This window comes from Panthera pardus, unplaced genomic scaffold (assembly GCF_024362965.1).
Source record: "Panthera pardus isolate Hobbes unplaced genomic scaffold, ASM2436296v1 HiC_scaffold_11, whole genome shotgun sequence".
Classification (NCBI taxonomy): domain Eukaryota; kingdom Metazoa; phylum Chordata; class Mammalia; order Carnivora; family Felidae; genus Panthera; species Panthera pardus.
The window spans coordinates 48,211,429-48,231,035 of NW_026526666.1; the positions used below are offsets into that span (position 1 = coordinate 48,211,429).

Here is a 19,607-nt window from a genome sequence, read left to right on the forward strand (position 1 = left end):
GTCTCTGTACCAGATTATGCCAAGGCAGTAATCAAGAAATGCATAACATATCTTATTGCCTCGATTAGGTAAAACCCATTTGATATCAGAAGCCTAGAATTGCATTTCATCATTCTAAAATTATCTCCATTTTCCCCTCTCAAGTAGGTCAAATTCTGCCCCTATTGACTTACATGCTTTAGTTTTTACTTTGACCAATGACTCCCTTTTTATCTATCATAAAAATATAAAATTTGGAAAAAATTACATTTAGTGCAGCTCCCATCAGAATAATTTATTCATTCTAGATCTATGATGTTTTATTATACTTGTGTAACAAGAGAGGGACAATCTTGTAAATATTAAGTCTTACTATGCGGTACAGGTAGATGTAGCCCAAGTATTACCATACCAGAGATTATGATAAATAACCAAAATTTCCAAGACACTACTTTCACTGTCATGGGGGTTGGACTCAGTGAGGCAGTGTAGGTTGTAGTTAGCATGTATTCTGGAACCAGACTATCTGCATTTGAGTCCAAACTCTGCCACTGACTGGTGGGTGACCCTGAACAAGTTGCTTAATGTCTCGGTGCCTCAGTTTTCTCATTTGTCAAGAGAAGATGATAATAGTGCCAACTTCAAAGAATGAAATACATTAATATTTATAAAATGTTTAGAACAGTGCCTGACAAAACAGAAAGTACTTTATAACTGTGGGCTATTATTTAGGAGACCTTTGAAGGGAGAGGAAGTACAAGTAGTAGATGTACCACATAGAAAGCTGGTGGTGAAAGGGGAGGTGACAAATTGGACCACACGTACAGAAAGGGGAAAGTTCAGGCAGTCAAGCACATGTGTTTCTGTGTGTTTTATTTCTAGAGATAAGGGAAGTTTAGGAATATCTGAAGATGGATGAAACACAGCCAGTGAACAGAAAGATGGGAGAAAAGAGGGCTAGCTGTGGGGGAGGATGATCTGTACCAAGGACACAGGTCATTAGAAGTGATAGGAGATAAGTACTTATTGAACAGTTTTCTACATCCTTCAGAAAGCCAGAGGGCCTTTACAATATGTTTTGAATCTGGTGTTGCAATTCTGAAGAAAACAATGCAGATTACCATACCTCTCAGCTCTTCAGGATCAGGCAGCGGATGAGAAGTTAGTGAGCTAATGTGGAGTTCAGCCGGGTTATTCTGGAAGGAGCCTCCCAGACAAACACAGTATTCAACAGACAGAGGCAGAGTGGCTCTGGGAACACAGGCGTCAGGCATCTGCAGCTAAACCACAGATGGCCCAGGGGCCACCAACAAGCCATGGCAGTAGACAAAACAACCCGGCTGTGTTCAGGTGTCTGTCGAGTGCCACTTATGCATCAATATTTCTACCACAATTTCCACAAGGAAAATAATTTGGTCCAAAAGTCAAATTCAAATTCAAGATCACACACACACACACACACACACACACACACACACCCCGAGTCTTTTCTGTTTTCTATCTTAACTGGAATATTTAAAAATTTTCTGTAGTATGGCTTAGAAAATAAGGTTGCTTTAACTGAAATCTTTGGGCTGTCATATCCAGAGAGGACCAGCAATGTGGGCAAAGGGGGTATTGTACATGTTTGGCAATTTGGGGGTAAAAAACCCCCAAATTGAGCTTAGCTCAAACGAGAGAAAGAGGACTTATCTTGAGCAGGAAGATGTTGGGCAGCATAAAGGATACCATCTTCATGGTGACAAGCAGTAAAATGTCTAAGAGAGGCCCTTCAGTGCCTGCACATCCTACACTCTCAGAAGGACCCATACTTGAGTGTGTATGGAAGCCAGGGTACAAAACATTACATTTAATTACACCTAACAAATTTGGCCCTGCCTGACCTATGGTGGGTTCTACATAAGTCTTTTTTACCTCTTCTCTCTTCCACACAAGGTAATTCTCTTTTTAAATATAGTTTCTCCATATAGATTTAAAAGTTTTGACCCTAGCTAAAGGGATCCTAGGCATCAGTAGCAGGAGTGGAGAAGACAATTGTCTACAGGACACCTTCCCAGAGTTCTCCAATCTCTGCATATGGCAGCCCCCGCCACTACCAGCCACAACTTGCTAAGTGTGTGGCTGGTAGTACATCCCACATAATTGGAGTCCTTCCCAGAACCTCTTAGATCCCATACAGCAGTTCTATATATTCACCCCCAACTTCTGCTTGTTTTGCTGATAACTGCTCACACTCCCACCTACAAAGGCAAGGGAAAAGCCAGAGGGCCTCGGGGTCTCGTTCCCCCAAAGAAGCACTGACTGATGGATGTGGGAGTAGAGAAGCCAAGATTCTTTGTTTATAAATGAGACAAACTTTGAAATTGTAATTTATACTCCAGAGTTTCCCACAAGTTCAGGCTGAGGCTGGAATCACTTAAAATTGCACTCCTTGCTTGGTTTCTTCCGTGTCCTACTTTCCCACTTCCTTACTGGTTTTTCTCTGGGAGTACATTCTTAATAAGTCACTTGAATACAAATCCTTGGCTTAGGTTCTGCTTCTGGGAGTACTCAGCCTAAGACAGTTCTTACTTATTATTCATTCATTCATTTAAAAATGTGCACTGAGTGTCTGCTTTCTTCCCAGTTCTGGGAAGAAAAGCCGTACACAGGTAAAATGTAAGGATAGATATTCTCAGGGGAAATGTGAAGCATATGGAGACTATGTGTTTCTAAACCAAGGGAATCTTTTAAAGTATGAGCATACCATCACACCTGGAAAAGTGACTTACACGTAGTAGGTTCTTTGTGTGCTGAAAAATTTGATCAGTCCTTGTCTCACAATGTTGATCAAGAGGAGAGCCAATCATTTACTTAGAAATCAATTTATTCACAAAGTTATTGAGTTCCTACTGTGAATCAGAGTGAGAAACTGACAAAGTACAATTTAAATAATGTGTACAATGGTATAGAAAGACAATAATAGGAGCAATACTTTGCCAAGAAAATGAAAGGCTGGGTCTTGAAGGAGAAGTAGAATTAATTCTGGACGGAAATAAAGAGAGGCATTTTAGAAAGGCAATAGCAAACTCCACAGTAAGTAAGGGTGAAAAGGCATTGGCCAGTCTCAGACTGCATAGTTTAGGGACTGAAGCAAGGCTCTGGTGAAAGGCAAGAGATTAACCTGGAGATGCAAGTTGGGAGTCACTCAGTGGTGGGTCTTCAGAACTTTATCCTGTAGCCATGGGGAACATTCAAAGATATTTAGGATTGGCCAAGGTTTGCTTTAGAAATAATATGAAGGATGCGTTCAAGAGGAGAAAAATTTGGGTCAGAACACTGGTTAGTTAAAAGGCTGTTACTAAGTTAAATCATAAATAATTTCCAACATCCAACCATTTTTGATCCAACAAAACTGTCAGTTTCATATAGGTCAAACTGATTCACTAACCAGGAAGACAAGGGCACAAAGACTGGAGAGACCGGGTAAAATAAAAGAGATACATAGGAACGAAAATAGACATGAAATGAATGAGCCACTGGCTGCTGGGCCAGAGTAAGTTGCAGAAATTAGGTGTGACAGAAAGGCAAAGTTTTCTGAGAATGATGGAGCGAATCATGGAGTGTTTGTAAGGGAAATAGGGCTCAATGGAGAGGAGTGGTTTAGAGAGTGCAACAGGGAACCATACCATGCTTCCAAGCTCCCAGTTCTTCCCATGTTACCTTGCAGTGCCTCATTTCTTCAGTTCCTCCTCCTTCTCCTCCTCCTCTTTCTTCTTTTTTAATGTTTGTTTATTTTTGAGAGACACAGCATGAGCAGGGGAGGGACAGAGAGAGAGGGGAACAGAGAATCTGAAGCAGGCTCCATGCTGACATGGTTCAAACCCACAAACCATGACCTGAGCCAAAACCAAGAGTGGGGCACTCAACCGACTGAGTCACCCAGGCACCCCTTCCGTTCTTTCTTTTTAAAAATGGTTTTTTAAAATAATCTCTACACCCAATATGAGGCTTGAATTTACAACCCCAGATCAAGAGTCACATGCTCCACTGACTGAGCCAGCCAGGTACCCCATCAGTTCCTTCTTTTTCTGTTACTTGACATTGGACAAACATGATATTCAAACGCCTACAGTTGTATCTTTTCCTCAAGTTAAGCCAACAAATAACGCAACCCCAAGTACTTTACTTAGTTAAAGCAGGCTTCCAAACAATAAACTATGTAGTATAAGAGCAGGAAGAAAAAACCTAGGGGTCCAGTAGTTAGGTATCCAATCTAACTGGATTGATTATTCTTTACAAAGGCACATAGGCGATTCTGAAAGGCTCAGAAAATAAATAGAAAATCCTGTGCTTTTTTCTCTACTCTGACCTCAACTCTGACCACTCTTCCAGAGCCACAATATTTCTATTACAAGTGCCATTAAACTTCTATTTGTGCTGAAATAGATATTGGTCAAAGTGTTTATTCGGTTTGCAAAGAAGACATATCTTTTTATTGTCCTTCAAATAATACTGCCTTCCTAAAACAGAAATTATATATTTGCTTAACACAGTCAGGAATTGGAGAACTACATGTCTGTAATAGAGAGAATTACATCTTATGTAATTTATGCTACATGAAATGGGCATGCTGTTTAAAATGATCTTAACTAAACCTTTGAGAAAAAAATACCTAAGGAACACAATAAAAAATACTGACTAAGGAAACACTGGATTTCATTTATTTCTTCTTTTCTTGTAATACTTTTTTTGGTAAGAATTTAATTTTTCAGCCATTTCTTATAAGAGAATTACTAACAAAATGTATACAGAGGAAATATTTCTTTCTTAGTAGTTTTTATTGAATCCAGTGAATTTAAGCTATTATTTGTAGAACATTGTTCAGCTATTATTTGGAGAATCCAGTGAATTTAAGCTATTATTTGGAGAATCCTATTTAATCGTGCCACAAATACTTAACTGTCCATGACCTATGTGTCAGGCACTGTGGTAGCTGGTGGAGACACAGTGGTACGGAAAACTAGGCATGAAACTTGTAGCCTAGAGATATCAACAAGTATTAAACAATACTCACAAAAGTGACTTTTGTTTCCAAGCTACAATGAGCTCTTGAAAAAAAGATAGTGGGTATCACATAGTGGGGGACCAGTCCTAGTCAATATTCAGAATATTCTCTGAAGAAGTGATTTTCCAAGTTGAGATCTGAAGGACAAGTAGGAATCAGCCAGATGATGAGGGAATTGGAAGAGCATTCTAGGCAGAGGAAGCTTCAAGTGCAAAGGCCCTGAGGTAGGAAGGAGGATGATGCTATTCATGATATTCACAGATGGCTAGTGTGGTCTCAACAGGCAAAGCTGGAGTTGCAGACAGAGGCTAGATCAAAAAGGACCTTTGAGGTCATGTGAAGAATTATGGTCTGTCCTAGGAGTAACAGAAAGTCACTGAAAGCTAGAAAGTGGTAGAATTGGATTTACCTACACCAATCATTTGAGTCCAGTGGGGTTTTTCTTTTTTTAAGTTTATTTTTTCTTTTTTTCTTTTTATTTCTTTGAGTTGAGGAGGGGCAGAGAGAGAGAGGGAGAAAGAGAATTCCAAGCTGGGCTGGCAGCACGAAGCCTGATGTGGGGCTTGATCCCACAAATCATGAAATCATGACCTCAGCAGAAATCAAGAGTTGGACACTTAACCGAATGAGCCATCCAGGCACCCTCGAAGCCAGTGAGTTTTCATTCAGCATTTAACAAGTGGTATGATAGCTGCTCTATGGATTTAGAAGTCGTATTAGGTGTGGTCTCTACTCAAGTAATATATGGTGTGAAACTATAGGAGGAAATAGAAGGTGGGTCAAAGCTTGGAGGCAGAAATGAAGCAGTCTTGGGAAGATAAGATCTAAAATATTTTTGTTTACTTGGCTACAGCTAAGCAAATTGATGGATAGATTTTTGGTTCTGCTTTTCTATAAAATGTTCAAGGAACAGTCATCTGACAAAAGGGATCATCATCAATGATTCTGTCCACTGAAACCCTCTGTCTGTTCACAGATCAGGCACCACACAAACAACTATGCATCCAGCTCCACCTCCTTACCCCACCAGTGCTCCTCAACCTTGATGTGGAGTGACCAGTTGGAAAGGTGAGATGTAGAAGCTGTCTAGATTACAGTATAGCCTTCCCCTATCTCTGTTCTGATCTGCGTTCATGCTACGAGGACGAAATATCCCTAAGAATTAAAGTGCAGTTTAAGCACACACATCTGACTAAGGAGGACTAGATTCCTTAGAGGAGCTGTTGCTGTTTTTACAACTTCACTTAAATTTCCTCCAACTAAGAACTTTCTGAGACTGGTTCCAGGCTGATCTTGTGACTAGTCAACTCTCATGCAGTAAAAGAGCCTGCATGTCACTGATTTTTCACACTAAGAACACCCTCTAGGAGTATTTTAAGGCTAAGCCACTCTGTTTTGATTAGACATCAAGACTCAGTGTGCTCGCCACATGGTTAGCACACCCCTGCTTGCCCTTTTGAATGGATTTATTTTGTATAAAACACGTACTTCAAAGAATGGATACTCTAGAAAGCAGATCATAATGCCGAATACAATGCATAGTCATATTAAATTTCAAGCATTAGCTTCCTTCCTAAAACACCTTACTTCAATATTTCAATATTTCTGACTATAGGGTTAAATGAATGAATAATCTTCTGGGTATTACTCCATTATGTGATCTTTTTTGTTTTAATGAAAGAATGTGAAAAGTTTTATTTATTTTTTTTCAAACATAGCACACTTGGCTTTTCAAATAAGTTGAACTCGCTATTGTAATGGAAAGTCAGCACGTTCATTTTATTTCATTCCCTGGGTGAGGCTGGGTACAATGACTCCATCATTCCATGTAAGTTGTTAGGATGGATATGGACATTTAAGCAGCTCAAAGTCTTTGGCCATTTGTTCTCTCATGGCTGAAGTTACTGAAAGGTAATCACTTCTGTTCCTCAGGGGAAGATCAAAATGTGTTTTCCAATAGAGATATAGTGTGCAAAAATGCCTAAAGTATACCAATAAGCTGGTTCATTCTGGAATGTAGCTTCAAAGTCAATAAAGTTTTTATTCAACTCATCTTCATCGTCCTACAGCCTTTCCTTAAATATCTGCATGTAATACATCTATTCTGGGCACTTTTTTGCCATAAATGCAGAATTCTTTGGAAAACAAGTGAAGGGAAAAGAAGGGAGATCCCCAGTTCCCATCTCTTTATTAGTAGGCTCCCTCTAATTTCATTTTTAATTTTTTAAAGTAAATCCCATTGTCCTTTCCCTTCATTATGAAAATAAACCAAGCTTTCTATAGAAACTTAGAAAAACACAGAAAATTAGAAAGAAAAGCAGCTTGCTAAACTTTACTTCCACTCCCCAGGAAAAATTCGCTGTCATTTTAGTAAATTTCTTTCTCATCTTTTCCCCCTGTCCTTTCCTTGATTTTGTTTTACATACTTAGGATAATATTACATGTGCTCTACCATATCTTGTTTTTGTTTTTTTTTTTTACCATATCTTGTTTTTATCTAACTTAACATAAAATAAACATTCCCCAGACTATTTACAAATTATTTTAAAAGTAATTTTAATATTTATGATAGTCTATTAAAAGGTGCACTGTAGTTTACTTATCATAATCTGTGTTCAAATTTGGCCCCACAATGAATAGAACTATATCATTACCTAAAGACTGAAATATAGTTTTAAAAAATTTGTGATTGTTTTATCATAACTATACTTTAAGAAATAATTAATATGCCAATTTTTAATATTCTTTAAAGATGCACATAGTCTGACTGCTTTTCAAAAAAATTATAAAGATTCAAAATTTCATCAGCAGTGTGGTAGAGTTTCTGCTTTACTTCATCCTAACCAGCACTGTATATTATTTTAAAACATACACACACATACACACACACACACACACACACACACACACACACACACACACACAAATACTTTGTTGGTTTGATAGGAGAAAAATTGTATTTCATGGTTATTTAGATTTGCATTCATCCTTATATCTTTTTAGGGTATTGTTAGACACTGATTGGGACTTGTTTTTACAACAAGATTATTCAATGTGACTACAACTGATACAGTGTTATGATTTGATTATTCTACTGGACTTATAAACTTGGGAACCAGAAAAATTACTCATAAAAAGCATATACTTAGCATAATTAAATCATTCAGAAGCTTAAGTGATCCAAAATCCCAGAGTTATTTAAATTGCTTTTATTTACAAAACACACATGTAATTACTTCAAATAGGAATGTTTCATGCAGAGTGAGTGACTCTGCAGCTGGCCAAGATACAATTATGGAAACATTTATAAAGGTTGTGTGACCTACAAAATAAACTTCCTAAATATTTTTTAAAAACTCAAAAAAAAAAAAGAATGTTTCAAAGTCTAAGTATTTCTCACTTATACCCTCTCTTCATGCCAGACAAAAACAGTCCCCCTACCCATGCTTATTACATCTTTCTCTCTCTATTCTAACAGATAATGAAAGAACGGAGCTGAACTTTTTATTGAAATTCCTGCTTCCCTGAGTTTGTGTATTTCTTCCCACCTGAGAAGGAGAATTTATGTTTGATTTGGATTATTTCTTCATTTTCATCTTTAAAAAAAATTAATGTTTTTTTGTCGTCAGTAATACCCACTGAAACCAGGTTTATTATCGTAAAGTGTGCCTATGAGTGCTAAATTGCATCCTGGAACTGGATTTTGGGTACATATTTAAGAAGTTGAGCCCGATTTCACAGAGAATGATTGGTAAAAAAGTGAGAAAATTAAAACCCACTTTTCAGTGTTCCCCCAACTTCAAGCCATTGCCTGAGTCTCAACCAGTATGGACATCTTTACATTTTATGGTAGTTTTGATTTTATGAGTTTGAAAAATCAGTGTAAGTTTTCAAAAGTGAAAAGTCAACATTTTGAGGGCAGGAATTCAATTACTAGGACATAAACTTTAATGAGATAGAAAAGGGTGCCAAATGGAGGCAGGAGGGCACCATGGCAAAAGATATTTATGCCAAATGTGTGATGAATGTGTTGGAGATGTTGTGTTCCTCTGCACTAAGCTTGGAACTAAAAGTCCTTAGGTCTGTATTCTGGTTATATGCCACTTTGTAACTCAGGAATCAGCTTAAGTGCTATTTCTCTGTCTTTGAAGATTAAAAGGAGTGGGTGCAGCTAAGGGCTCTTCTGAGGTGTCACAGAAAACAATAGTGAGGCTACATGATTAACCATTGTGTTAGAGCAATAAAAAATCTGGGCATAGCCTTTTGATTTACCACTATCGGTTCAGGATTTCTTAAAATTTCTTCCCAGGTGACATACAAAAGGCAAAATTAGTAAGTGATATAGCTACCAAATATCAAAATTTGTTACTTTTTATGAAATAAAGGAATCTATTTTGTCTGAATTGAAATTAGAAATTCTATGAGCTTTTAAAAAATACTTTTGAAGGGCACCTGGGTGGCTCAGTTGTTTAAGCATCTGACTCTTGATTTCGGCTCAGGGCATGATCTCACGGTTTGTGAGTTCGAGCCCTGCATTAAGCTCTGTGCTGATATGGAGTCTGCTTGGGATTCTTTCTCTCTCCCTCTTTCTTTGCACCCCCTCTGACCTGTGCTTTGTGAGTCTTCCTCTCTCTCAAAATAAATAAATAAACTAAAAAAAAAAAAACACTTCTGAGTCACTGAATATCTTTCAGCTTATGTCCTTACCTGCTTGTAAATTCAACCAGTCTTTCTTTCTCTCATACTTTCTTTCCCCCTCTCTTCCTCTTTCCCTTTCCCCCCTCATTCACTCAGTTCAAAACATATTTATTGAGTGTCCCTCCTTTAGCCACTGTGCTAAGGATTATGATTTCACCTACTAGGACATCTAAGGAAGCCATGATAAAATGTATCAGCAGTTTTGCCTTAGGAGCCTATACTGTGACTCCATTGTCCTCTCTGTGGACTAAATTAAACCAAAGCAGTGAGTCATTCCTTTAAATAGTTGAACCAGTTGTGGATTAGCTGTAAAACACAATTATTTTCATTCACACTTGTATTTTAAATGGCTTTATGTAACTTGCTGTACACACAGAGAAAAATATGAAATTATTTTATTTTTGCAAAAGAGGCCCAAGTTTGCAGAGGGCTTGCCCAATGTCTCATGGGTAATATAAGTAAGAATTTAGATCCAACTGTAAGTTCTTTGATTCCAAGTTTATTGTTCTTCTTACAGTAGAGTGGGATGTGAGATTGGTTTCCATGATATTCCATTTACAAGACAAAAATAGAAGCATGGGTTTTGGAATCAAATTTGGATTTAAATGTGGCTGTGCCACGCACTAGCTCTGTGAGCTTGAGAAATTTAATTAATTTCATTGAATCTCAATGAATTAATCTACAAATTAAAGATAATGATACTTACCTGTAATGGGGTATTGTGATAATGTATGTAAAGTGAGCCTTACACAGTAGATACTCAACAAGTATTAACTGTGATTAATTCTTTATCCAGACTTATCTCCAGCTCTAGAATATGACTTCTCAGTTTCAACTATACAAACTGTTTTCCTGACTATGTAGGTTTAAATGTCATGGACAGAATAAACTTCAAATCTCTTCGTGCTATTCTCGTTTATAATACTTCATGATTATTTTTCCCCACGCAAAACCTACCCATCTCCCAAATGTGCAATCTCACCTTGTCCTTAGGCCTTGAAATTTAAGTTTCTTTGTTCTCTTCCTATCCCACTCTGAAGTTATATAGTGTTCTTTTTGATGATTTCTATATTATTCTTGAAATATTTTCATTACATATGTCTTTTCCCCTTAACAAAATTCTATTTCATGGTGGACAGGATCCTTTTCTTACATTTTCTCCATAGGTCTCTTAACACTAGTGCAGTATTTGAGACCAAGAAAGATGGTCCTTAATTGGTAAATTCTCAACAAAGGCAACGTTTACGTACAATATTAGCAGTTGCAAATTTAAATGAATGTTATAGAACGAAAGCTCTTTGTTTCCATGTTGCTATTCAACTCGGGAAATTTTATGTTAAACTTTCCTGATTTAAAAACGCTACATCCAGGGGCGCCTGGGTGGTTCAGTTGGTTGAGCATCTGACTCCCGGTTTCCACTCAGGTTGTGATGCCACGGTCATGGAATCAGCCCCGCGTCAGGCTCCATGCTGAGCGTGGAACCTGCTTAAGATTCTCTCTCTCTCTCTCTCTCTCTCTCTCTCTCTCTCTCTCTCTCTCTCTCTCTCTCTCTCTCTCTCTGCCTCTCCCTTGCTTGCACACTCTACTCTCCCCCCCCCCCAAAGCTACATCCAGGCAGAATAATCACATGCAGTTTAATACAATAATGTTTATTAAAACACTCTATGTGAAAGTCATCAAGTAATAAAATGATTGGAAAAGTTTGAAAAATCACGACTATTTGGTAAAGAGTTCTCACACAATTAGAAATGATTTCTGTCAAATTAGTTTGAAATCTAATGGAGAGATGGTATATGCCAGTGTAAAATACTTTTGATACTTTCATTTTTAATCCACAGAAATATATCCATTTCATACTAAATTCACCCTAAATAAGTTCTGTAACAGATGTTCTCAAATATTCTGGATCATGATTCAGCAACACACTTACTGACTTTTAACAAGGGCTTTCATCTTCCTTTTTAAAATTATCTTCCAGAAACATGGATTCTCATAATTATGTAATGAGATTACGCTGAGAATAGAATTAGCCTTCAGAATAAAATAAATTTCTGCCAAAGAGGTCACGTGTGGAGAAATGGGGCTTGATCTACAGTTTTATTGTAATTATAGTACCTACTGTGAAGCTCTGTGGAAAACATATGCAAACAAACCTGTGATGTTAAAATGCTTTACAGGTGACTTGTATAGACTTGGTTCCTGACTACGTATAATATATTCTGTGTAATTTTAGACCTATGACGTTTGCTTTGGAACAATGAACTCGTGCCTATGCCCGCCTCCATCCTATTGCAGAACCAGTGCTTTAGTACAGCACCACTGCAGCCCAGTGTGAAACAAACAAACAAACAAACAAACAAAAACAAGCAAACACCCAGCTCTTCTGATCCAGAAGGGGTTGGGCTGGGTAGTCTGAAGAGAAATGGCATAGGGCCAGGGTGAGCTATGGAAACAGGGCATGTTAGGATTAGATGATTGGGCTTCCATCAGAAGCTATGTTTATCCAAATCCTCCCAAGGAAGGAGGAGAAAATTAGAGTCATTATCTTTTATATGTAAATGTGTATATGTGTCTTATAGTTATAAGGGGACTTTGGTCCATAAAAGATATGAAAATTCAGTAAGAGTTGAATTAATCCACATTTTTACTGTATATAAGAATGGTTTTTAAAAATGAAATAAATAATAAAACCCAGGTTATAAAGGAGCCATATAAACCAAGAGAACAAAAGTTTTTTTCAACATTCTCAGTAGTTGGAAGGACATTCAAAAGAAATGTATTGTAAAGATAATGGTAATTATTCAGGTACTTTAAACATCTGTATAAAATACACCTAGCTTGATATACTCTTAATTACTATCATTACTTAAATGTTTAATTGTTGTCCTAAAAATATTTGTGCTTATATTTTTCATTAATGTAGCCTTTTACTGAATATTTTGTTAATTCAAAATATCTCTAGGCTCATCCATGGATAAAAATGTGGCTGCATTTCATTCAGGTTCTAAGGCTTTTCTTTTTCATTATCTGAAGTGCCTTTTTATATAAAAATAGTTTGTACAAAATGTATTTTTAAGAGCTTTTATAGTTTGTTTAACAAAACTCCCAACCACATTGTAAGCTCCTTGTGGGCAGGACCCGTGTTTTATGTATCTCTTGTATCTACAGAGCCTAGCACAGAGCAAAGCTCATAGAATTTACTCAATAAAAACTTGATGGAGAGGCTAAGTGACGAGACTGCAATCTGTGTAAGTAATGCTTAGGACAACTAGGTATGCACACTATGGGTAAGGGTGGCATTTAGCGGACAGTTGTTTCTCCATTTACTTTTCCTCTTTGATGTTATGCCATTCAAAAATAATTAATCCTAATATAGGTAACATATAGTGTTATATTAGTTTCAGGTGTACAATATAGTGATTCAACAATTCTATACATTACTCCGTGCTCATTATTTTAAGTGTACTCTTAATCCCATTGACTTGTTTCGCCCATCCCCTCACCTACCCCTCTGGTAACCACAGTTTGTTCTCTATAGTTAAAAGTCTATGTTATGCCATTTGAGGTAGTCTTTAAATTTGAGTGATACAAGGGAGTCTTTTAGATTTCTTGAAGAAAACAACTATAAATATTTAAAAATATTTATTTATTTTATTTTTGAGACAGAGAGAGAGAGAGAGAGAGAGAGAGAGAGAGAGAGAATCTGAAGCAGGCTCCAGGCTCTAAGCTGTCAGCACAGAGCCTGACAAAAGGCTCAAACTCATGAACTGCAAGATCATGACCTGAGCCAAAGTCAGGTGCTTAACTGACTGAGCCACCCAGGTGCTCTGAAAACAACTGTAAATATTTGTTGAGTGTAGAATTATTACTTTTAGAAAAAGAATAAATAAGATAAATATAAGCCTGCATTTAAAATAACTTGTCTTGGGATGCCTGGATTGCTCAGTCAGTTGAGCATCCGACTTTGGCTCAGGTCATGATCTTGGGCTTCTTGAGTTCAAGTCCCACATTGGGCTCTCTGCTGTCAGTACAGAGCCCACTTCAGATCTTCTGTCCCCCTCTCTTTCTCTACGCAGCCCCTGCTGGTGAGGGGGAGGGGTAGAGAAAAGGAGAGAGAAAGAATCCCAAGTAGGCTTCAAGTTGTCAGCAGGGGAGCCCAATGTGGGACTCAAACTCACAAACTGTGAGTTCATGACCTGAGCCACCCATGTGTCCCAAAATAACTTCCCTTCTAGTTAACTATGTCATTTCTTACCGTGGTACAGGAGCTGAATTTTAACTTTGTATCTTGAGATATATAGCCTGTGGAATAAAATGAGTATAATTTACACATATGAGGATCTAAAAAATTTTCATCTTGTGAATTATTTGAGCAAAGTATAGTGCTATTTATTTATTTATTGGAAATAAGTACACCAGAGCCTAAGCAAATGAATAACAATCTTTAGTTGCTTTCTTAATGAAAGTTAAGTAGTTAATGTTTTCTTAATGAAAGTTAAGTTAACTTACTAATGAAAGTAGTTGCCGATTATGGTTTTTATCAGTTTATTGATTTAACTTACAACTTAAATGTTAAATCCTTTTAAATGCTTTAAAAATGGACTAGAAATATTTGTGCAGCATTGTCTTGAGTAAATAATTTTTAAAAATGCAGGTGTACAGAGAAAATTTAAGCACTGAAATACTATGGCACAGGAAGGGAAGAAAAAATTACACACTAAGAAAACACAATGCCTTTGGGGCACCTGGGTGGCTTAGTCAGTTGAGCATCTGACTTTTGACTTTGGCTCAAGTTATGATTCCAGGGTCATTGATTGGAGCCTTGCACTGGGCTCCACGTTGAGTTTGGCACCTGCTTAAGATTCTTTCTCTCTCTCTCTCTCTCTCTCTCTCCCACTTCCCCTCTCCCCCTCTCACATGCTATCTCAAATTAAAAAGAAAAAAAGAAAGGAAAACACAGTCCACTAAAAATACAGGATTAAACCAAACAGAGACTACTAATAGAAATTCAGGAATAAAAGAGAGGATTATAAATTTGTTACAAGATTGGACAAAGTATGATTTAGTAATATGTGCTCCATAAATACTTGCTGACTGCTGGGTTGGTGGTAGTGGGTGATAATGCTTCTGGTAGTTGTGAAGAATAAGAGATATTCAAGCAAAATTAAGTGAACATTATACCAAGAAAATAAACAGAGAATGGGGAAAAGACAGTAATATATTCTTAGTAAGACTTTGGAATAAAGGAAAACAAATGGCTGAGTTAACCTCCTTTCTGTAAGTTTTGTTTTGTTTTGTTTTCATTTTATTTCTTTTAGAGAGTGAGAGGGAGCGTGAGCTAAGCGGAGGGGTAGAGGGAAAATCTATTTTTTTTAATGTTTACTTATTTAAAAAAATTTTTAATCTTTATTTATTTTTGAGAGAGAGAGAGAGAGAGAGACAGAGCATGAGCAGGGGAGGAGCAGAGAGAGAGGGAGACACAGAATCCTAAGCAGGCTCCAGGTTCTGAGCTGTCAGCACAGAACCCGACGTGGGGCTCGAACTCACAAACTGTGAGATCATGACCTGAGCCGAAGTTGGACCCTCAACCAACTGAGCCACCCAGGCACCCCAAGTGTTTATTTTTGAGAGAGAGAGAGAGAGAGAGAGAGAGAGAGAGAGAATGAGTGGGGGATGGTCAGAGAGAGAGGGAAACACAGAATGTGAAGCAGACTCCAAGCTCTGAGCTGTCAGCACAGAGCCCAATGTGGGGCTTGAACCCACAAACCATGAGATCATGACCTGAGCTGAAGTCAGACGTTTAAACAACTGAGCCACCCAGGTGCCCACCTCTTTATAGATCTAACCATCCTTTAAGGTCTGTTAGTTCTACAAGTATTTCTTAATTCTGTCTTTCCATCTTCACACCCATGGTCTAAATCTAGGCTTCCATCATTTCCCGTCTTACTTACCCCAGTAACTGGTGTCCTGTGTCCGGTCTTGGGACCTCCAGTTATCCTCCACATTTTCTGTCACTGTGAAATTTTGTTATTGAAATGAAAATCTGTTCATGTTGTTTTCATTCTTAACATCCTTAATGTTTTCCTATGGCCTTCAGGGTAAGGTTAAGAAAACTTAGTCCAGAGAACTTTCTACAATCTAGTCTCTGCTGAGCATCTGTTGTCTTCTTCCACATCAGCCTATTTTCCAGCAACGCTAAACTAAAATCCCATGCCTTTATGCTTTGCCCATGCTGTTCCTTCTATGCTAGATATTCCCTTCTCTTCTCAATATGATTAACCATAACTCGGCTTTCATGAGTTTCAGCTCAAGTTTCACTTCTTGTAGGACATCTTAATGATAAAATAATTGTCTGTGCTTTAATTTGTTGGTTTATTTACCCATCTCCTTTGCATAGCCAAGGCAGGGAATATGTTTTTCATCTCCATGTCTGGCGTATGACATAGACTTGACATTCAACAAGTCCTTGCTGGTGAAAGAAAGAACAGAAGGAAGATGTGCAACAATGAGCTATGAGTTTCAGCAAAAGCAATCATTCAAGATTATTCAAGGCCCAAACTGTCCATATGTTACTTAAGGCAGGCAGTTAGCCACACTTTCAGAATAACCATTCAGTGGTTGGCTTTCTAGGCACATAACTAGTTTAAATTTACACTTGGCATTGGCAGAGATTCTGTGGAGGTAACAGACAAAGCTGAGAAAGAGTGCCACAACCTTATCTCACTTGACAAAAATTTAAATGCAATCTTAGAAACTCAAGGAGAAATAACAAACTGAAATATTGCTCTCTAACTGGATCCAGCATTTCTTCAAAGGCAGAATAGTGCAAGCTTGAAGAGATAGCTCAGACTTTAAGGTTGGACAGTCCTAGATTTGAATCCTGACTTACACTAGGTAATTATGTGACCTTGGAGACTCTATATTTAATTTCCCTTAGCCTCAGTTTCATTATTTATAAATCAGGGTAAGTAACACCTACTTTGTAGGGTTGCTGCAAAGATTAGAGATGATACATGTGAAGCCATTATTCCTAAGACCACTATAAATCCCCAGAGGTAAAATATGGCCCCAAGAAAGGCATTTTTGAGTAAGTGGCTGGAATCTGGATCTGATAGGAATTACATGTGTGCCAAAGCAACACATGATCGTAATAGGGCCCCAAGAAAGGCATTTACAGGATGCTTCAGTTTTGAGTAAGTGGCTGGAATCTGGATCTGATAGGAATTACATGTGTGCCAAAGCAACACATGATCGTAATAGGGCCCCAAGAAATTTTGCTACAAGCTCTTTGCAAATCTCCAACTGTCCTCTAAGAAGTTAACTTGAATTGCCATCAGTAGTTTGACAACTACACATATCAAATGTGACTCAAAGATCTGGAAGCTGGGAATGTAGTGGTAGTAGGAAATTTGCCTAGTCCAAATTCTTCTAGGACAAGGAAAGTCAAGGTTTCAATCCAGGTGCTAACTACTGATCTTCCCTTGATATTACTACCTCCTTTTCTATTTTATAAGCAGTAGTTTGTTTTTGTGGATCTTATTTGGTTTCCCAAATGATGAAAGCCATGGCCTTCTCTCCTTCTTGATAGCAAAGATACTTCATTGTTTATTTTCTTACTTGAAATCCTTCCGTTGCTTAGCTCCCACCTTAAAGACGTTAGTTGAATGCCCAATTGGCTGCACTTATGATTGATGCTCATAGTTCTATCAGAATGTTTTTCATTCTGATGTACATACATTAGTATGTACCCAGTGGGCTGCTACAATATTTTTTAAAGGAAGGTATAAGAAGAAGACAAAGTGTCTTGCTTTCCTTCCATGTCTCACCATTTTTCATCTTTTGGAAGGTCAAAGGAATGCTTAGAGATATCCATTTTAAAAATAGCCATCATTTTGAAGATAACTCCTGGGATCACTGGTAACATGCACATATTCCCGTTTAATACACAGGAGCAGGGATTAAAAAGGAATCACTAATGAGATTATTCGCTGGCACACTAGTGAAGAAGATGTGTTAGTTTCCTAGGCTTCCATAACAAAGAACCACTGACTGGGTGGCTTACACAACAGACATTTATTTCTTGCAGTTTTGGAGACTGAAAGACCAAGGAGTTGGTAGGGTTGGTTCCTTCTCTGAGCATCAGGGAGAATCTGTTCCATGCTACCCTCCCAGTTTCTGGTGGTTTGCTAACTATGTTTGGCATTCCCTGGCTTGTAGACATATCACCCCACATAGTGTGTGTCTTATATCCAATTTTCTCCTTTTTATAAGAACACCAGTCATAGTGGACCAGTCTATTCCAGTATGACCTCATGTTAACTAACTGCATCTACAATGACCCTATTTTCAAATAAGATCACATTTTTATATACTGGGGGTTAGAACTGCAACATAGGAATTTGATTGGGGTAAAGGAGACAATTCAACCCATAACAGATGTGTTGGTTGATTTAGAGAGGAGGCTACATGTAAACTCCAAAATAATAAGACCTAAAATGATGCAGCTTCTGTATGTAATGGGTTTAGGGACTGAATAAAAATCTCAATGCTGCATGCCAGCCCTGGCTCCAGTTAGGAAAGACAATTCAAAAGTGATCATATTTCTGACATTAAAATACCTGGAAGTTTTTCCAGTAAATAAATAAACAACATAAAGCTCATAAACAAGTGTTGGGAAAGATATTTGTGTTGTTTGTAGCAGATTATAAATGACCCAATTAGACTAAAGTCAAATTGCTCTATGTTGGAAAGAGTAGGAGTTGTAGGAATTCCTGTACATAAGTTATCAACTTAAGTTGATTTCACTGTTTTGAACAGTCAGGTTTCTTCCCTGGTAGTTTCCAAATAAAAACAATATATTCACTTAGAGCTTGAAGGTTTAAGGAATGCTAGATGCTACCCATTTAAAAGAAGATAATGAAGGATTTACAAAGTCATTTGAAGGAGGCATTCAAACAGCAATATGATGCTAGTAGTGAGCACTGAGGGTAATAGTAGTCCAGCCATTGCCTTCTTGAGTTAGATTTGGTTATTTGGAGATTTTTAATTACAATTTTGTGTTGTACATGGATAAGCCTTCAAAAAAACATAACAGGCATTTGCATCTCTGTTTTGTCTGATAATTAAAGTCTCATCTTGGGGGTGCCTGAATGGCTCAGTTGGTTAAGCATCCCAACTCTTGGTTTGGTTCAGGTCATGATCTCATGGTTTGTGAGATCAAGCCCCAAGACAGGCTCTGCGCTGATAGCATGGAGCCTGCTTGGGATTCTCTCTCTGCCTCTTCTTCTCTCTCTCTCTCTCTCTCTCTCTCTCTCTCTATATATATATATATATATATATATATATATATATATATATCTAAGTAAATAAACATGAAAAAAAACCTCTTTAAAGTCTCATCTTGGGCTGAGGGTCAAATGCCTCTCTAGTCTTTTTAATGTCAATGTCCAACGATTGACACCAGTTCATGTTGGAACTTTGGAGGCCTCTAAATGCTATTCATGATCACACAGAACATTGCCCAGCCTTTGCTTTTGATGCACATATTGTGACTCTGATCCTGAGCTACAGGTTGTGCCAATAAAATCCCATTGGCTGTACTTTTTAAAAAGAAAAATAGAGGTTCATGAGACATGTAATTATGTTCCTAGGAAGTGATGCAATTGTTTTTGGCAAAATAATGGAACTTTCAGCATAGTTCTAAAGTTCTCTTTGTATCAACATGCCTTGCTGTGTTTTCAGTTGGGCGGGAGATTTGGCCAACAATCTGGTTCACAGCTGACTAAATCATTTTCTTGAAATGGCTCCCCATCAAAACCTAATTATAAATGCCTATAATTACCCAGGGTATCTGTCCAAATACTAATGGTTGTAGGAAATAGAG

At 37.7% G+C, this 19,607-nt stretch overlaps 1 protein-coding gene across 8 annotated transcripts in view; it reads left to right on the forward strand.

Annotated features, from left to right (window-relative positions):
* Positions 1-19,607, forward strand: part of PTGER3 (prostaglandin E receptor 3) — a 179,114-nt gene that overhangs the window by 69,468 nt on the left and 90,039 nt on the right. For 5 of the 8 annotated variants that reach the window (XM_019448890.2, XM_019448891.2, XM_053894011.1 and 2 more), the window contains exon 3: positions 6,003-6,094. The exons of 2 other annotated variants lie outside the window; for them this stretch is intronic. In XM_019448890.2, coding sequence (XP_019304435.2) covers positions 6,003-6,094 — 92 coding nt within the window. Of the gene's footprint in view, positions 1-6,002; positions 6,095-8,504; positions 10,108-19,607 lie in introns of those variants that run through there. One more of the 8 variants, XM_019448893.2, reaches the window with a different exon arrangement.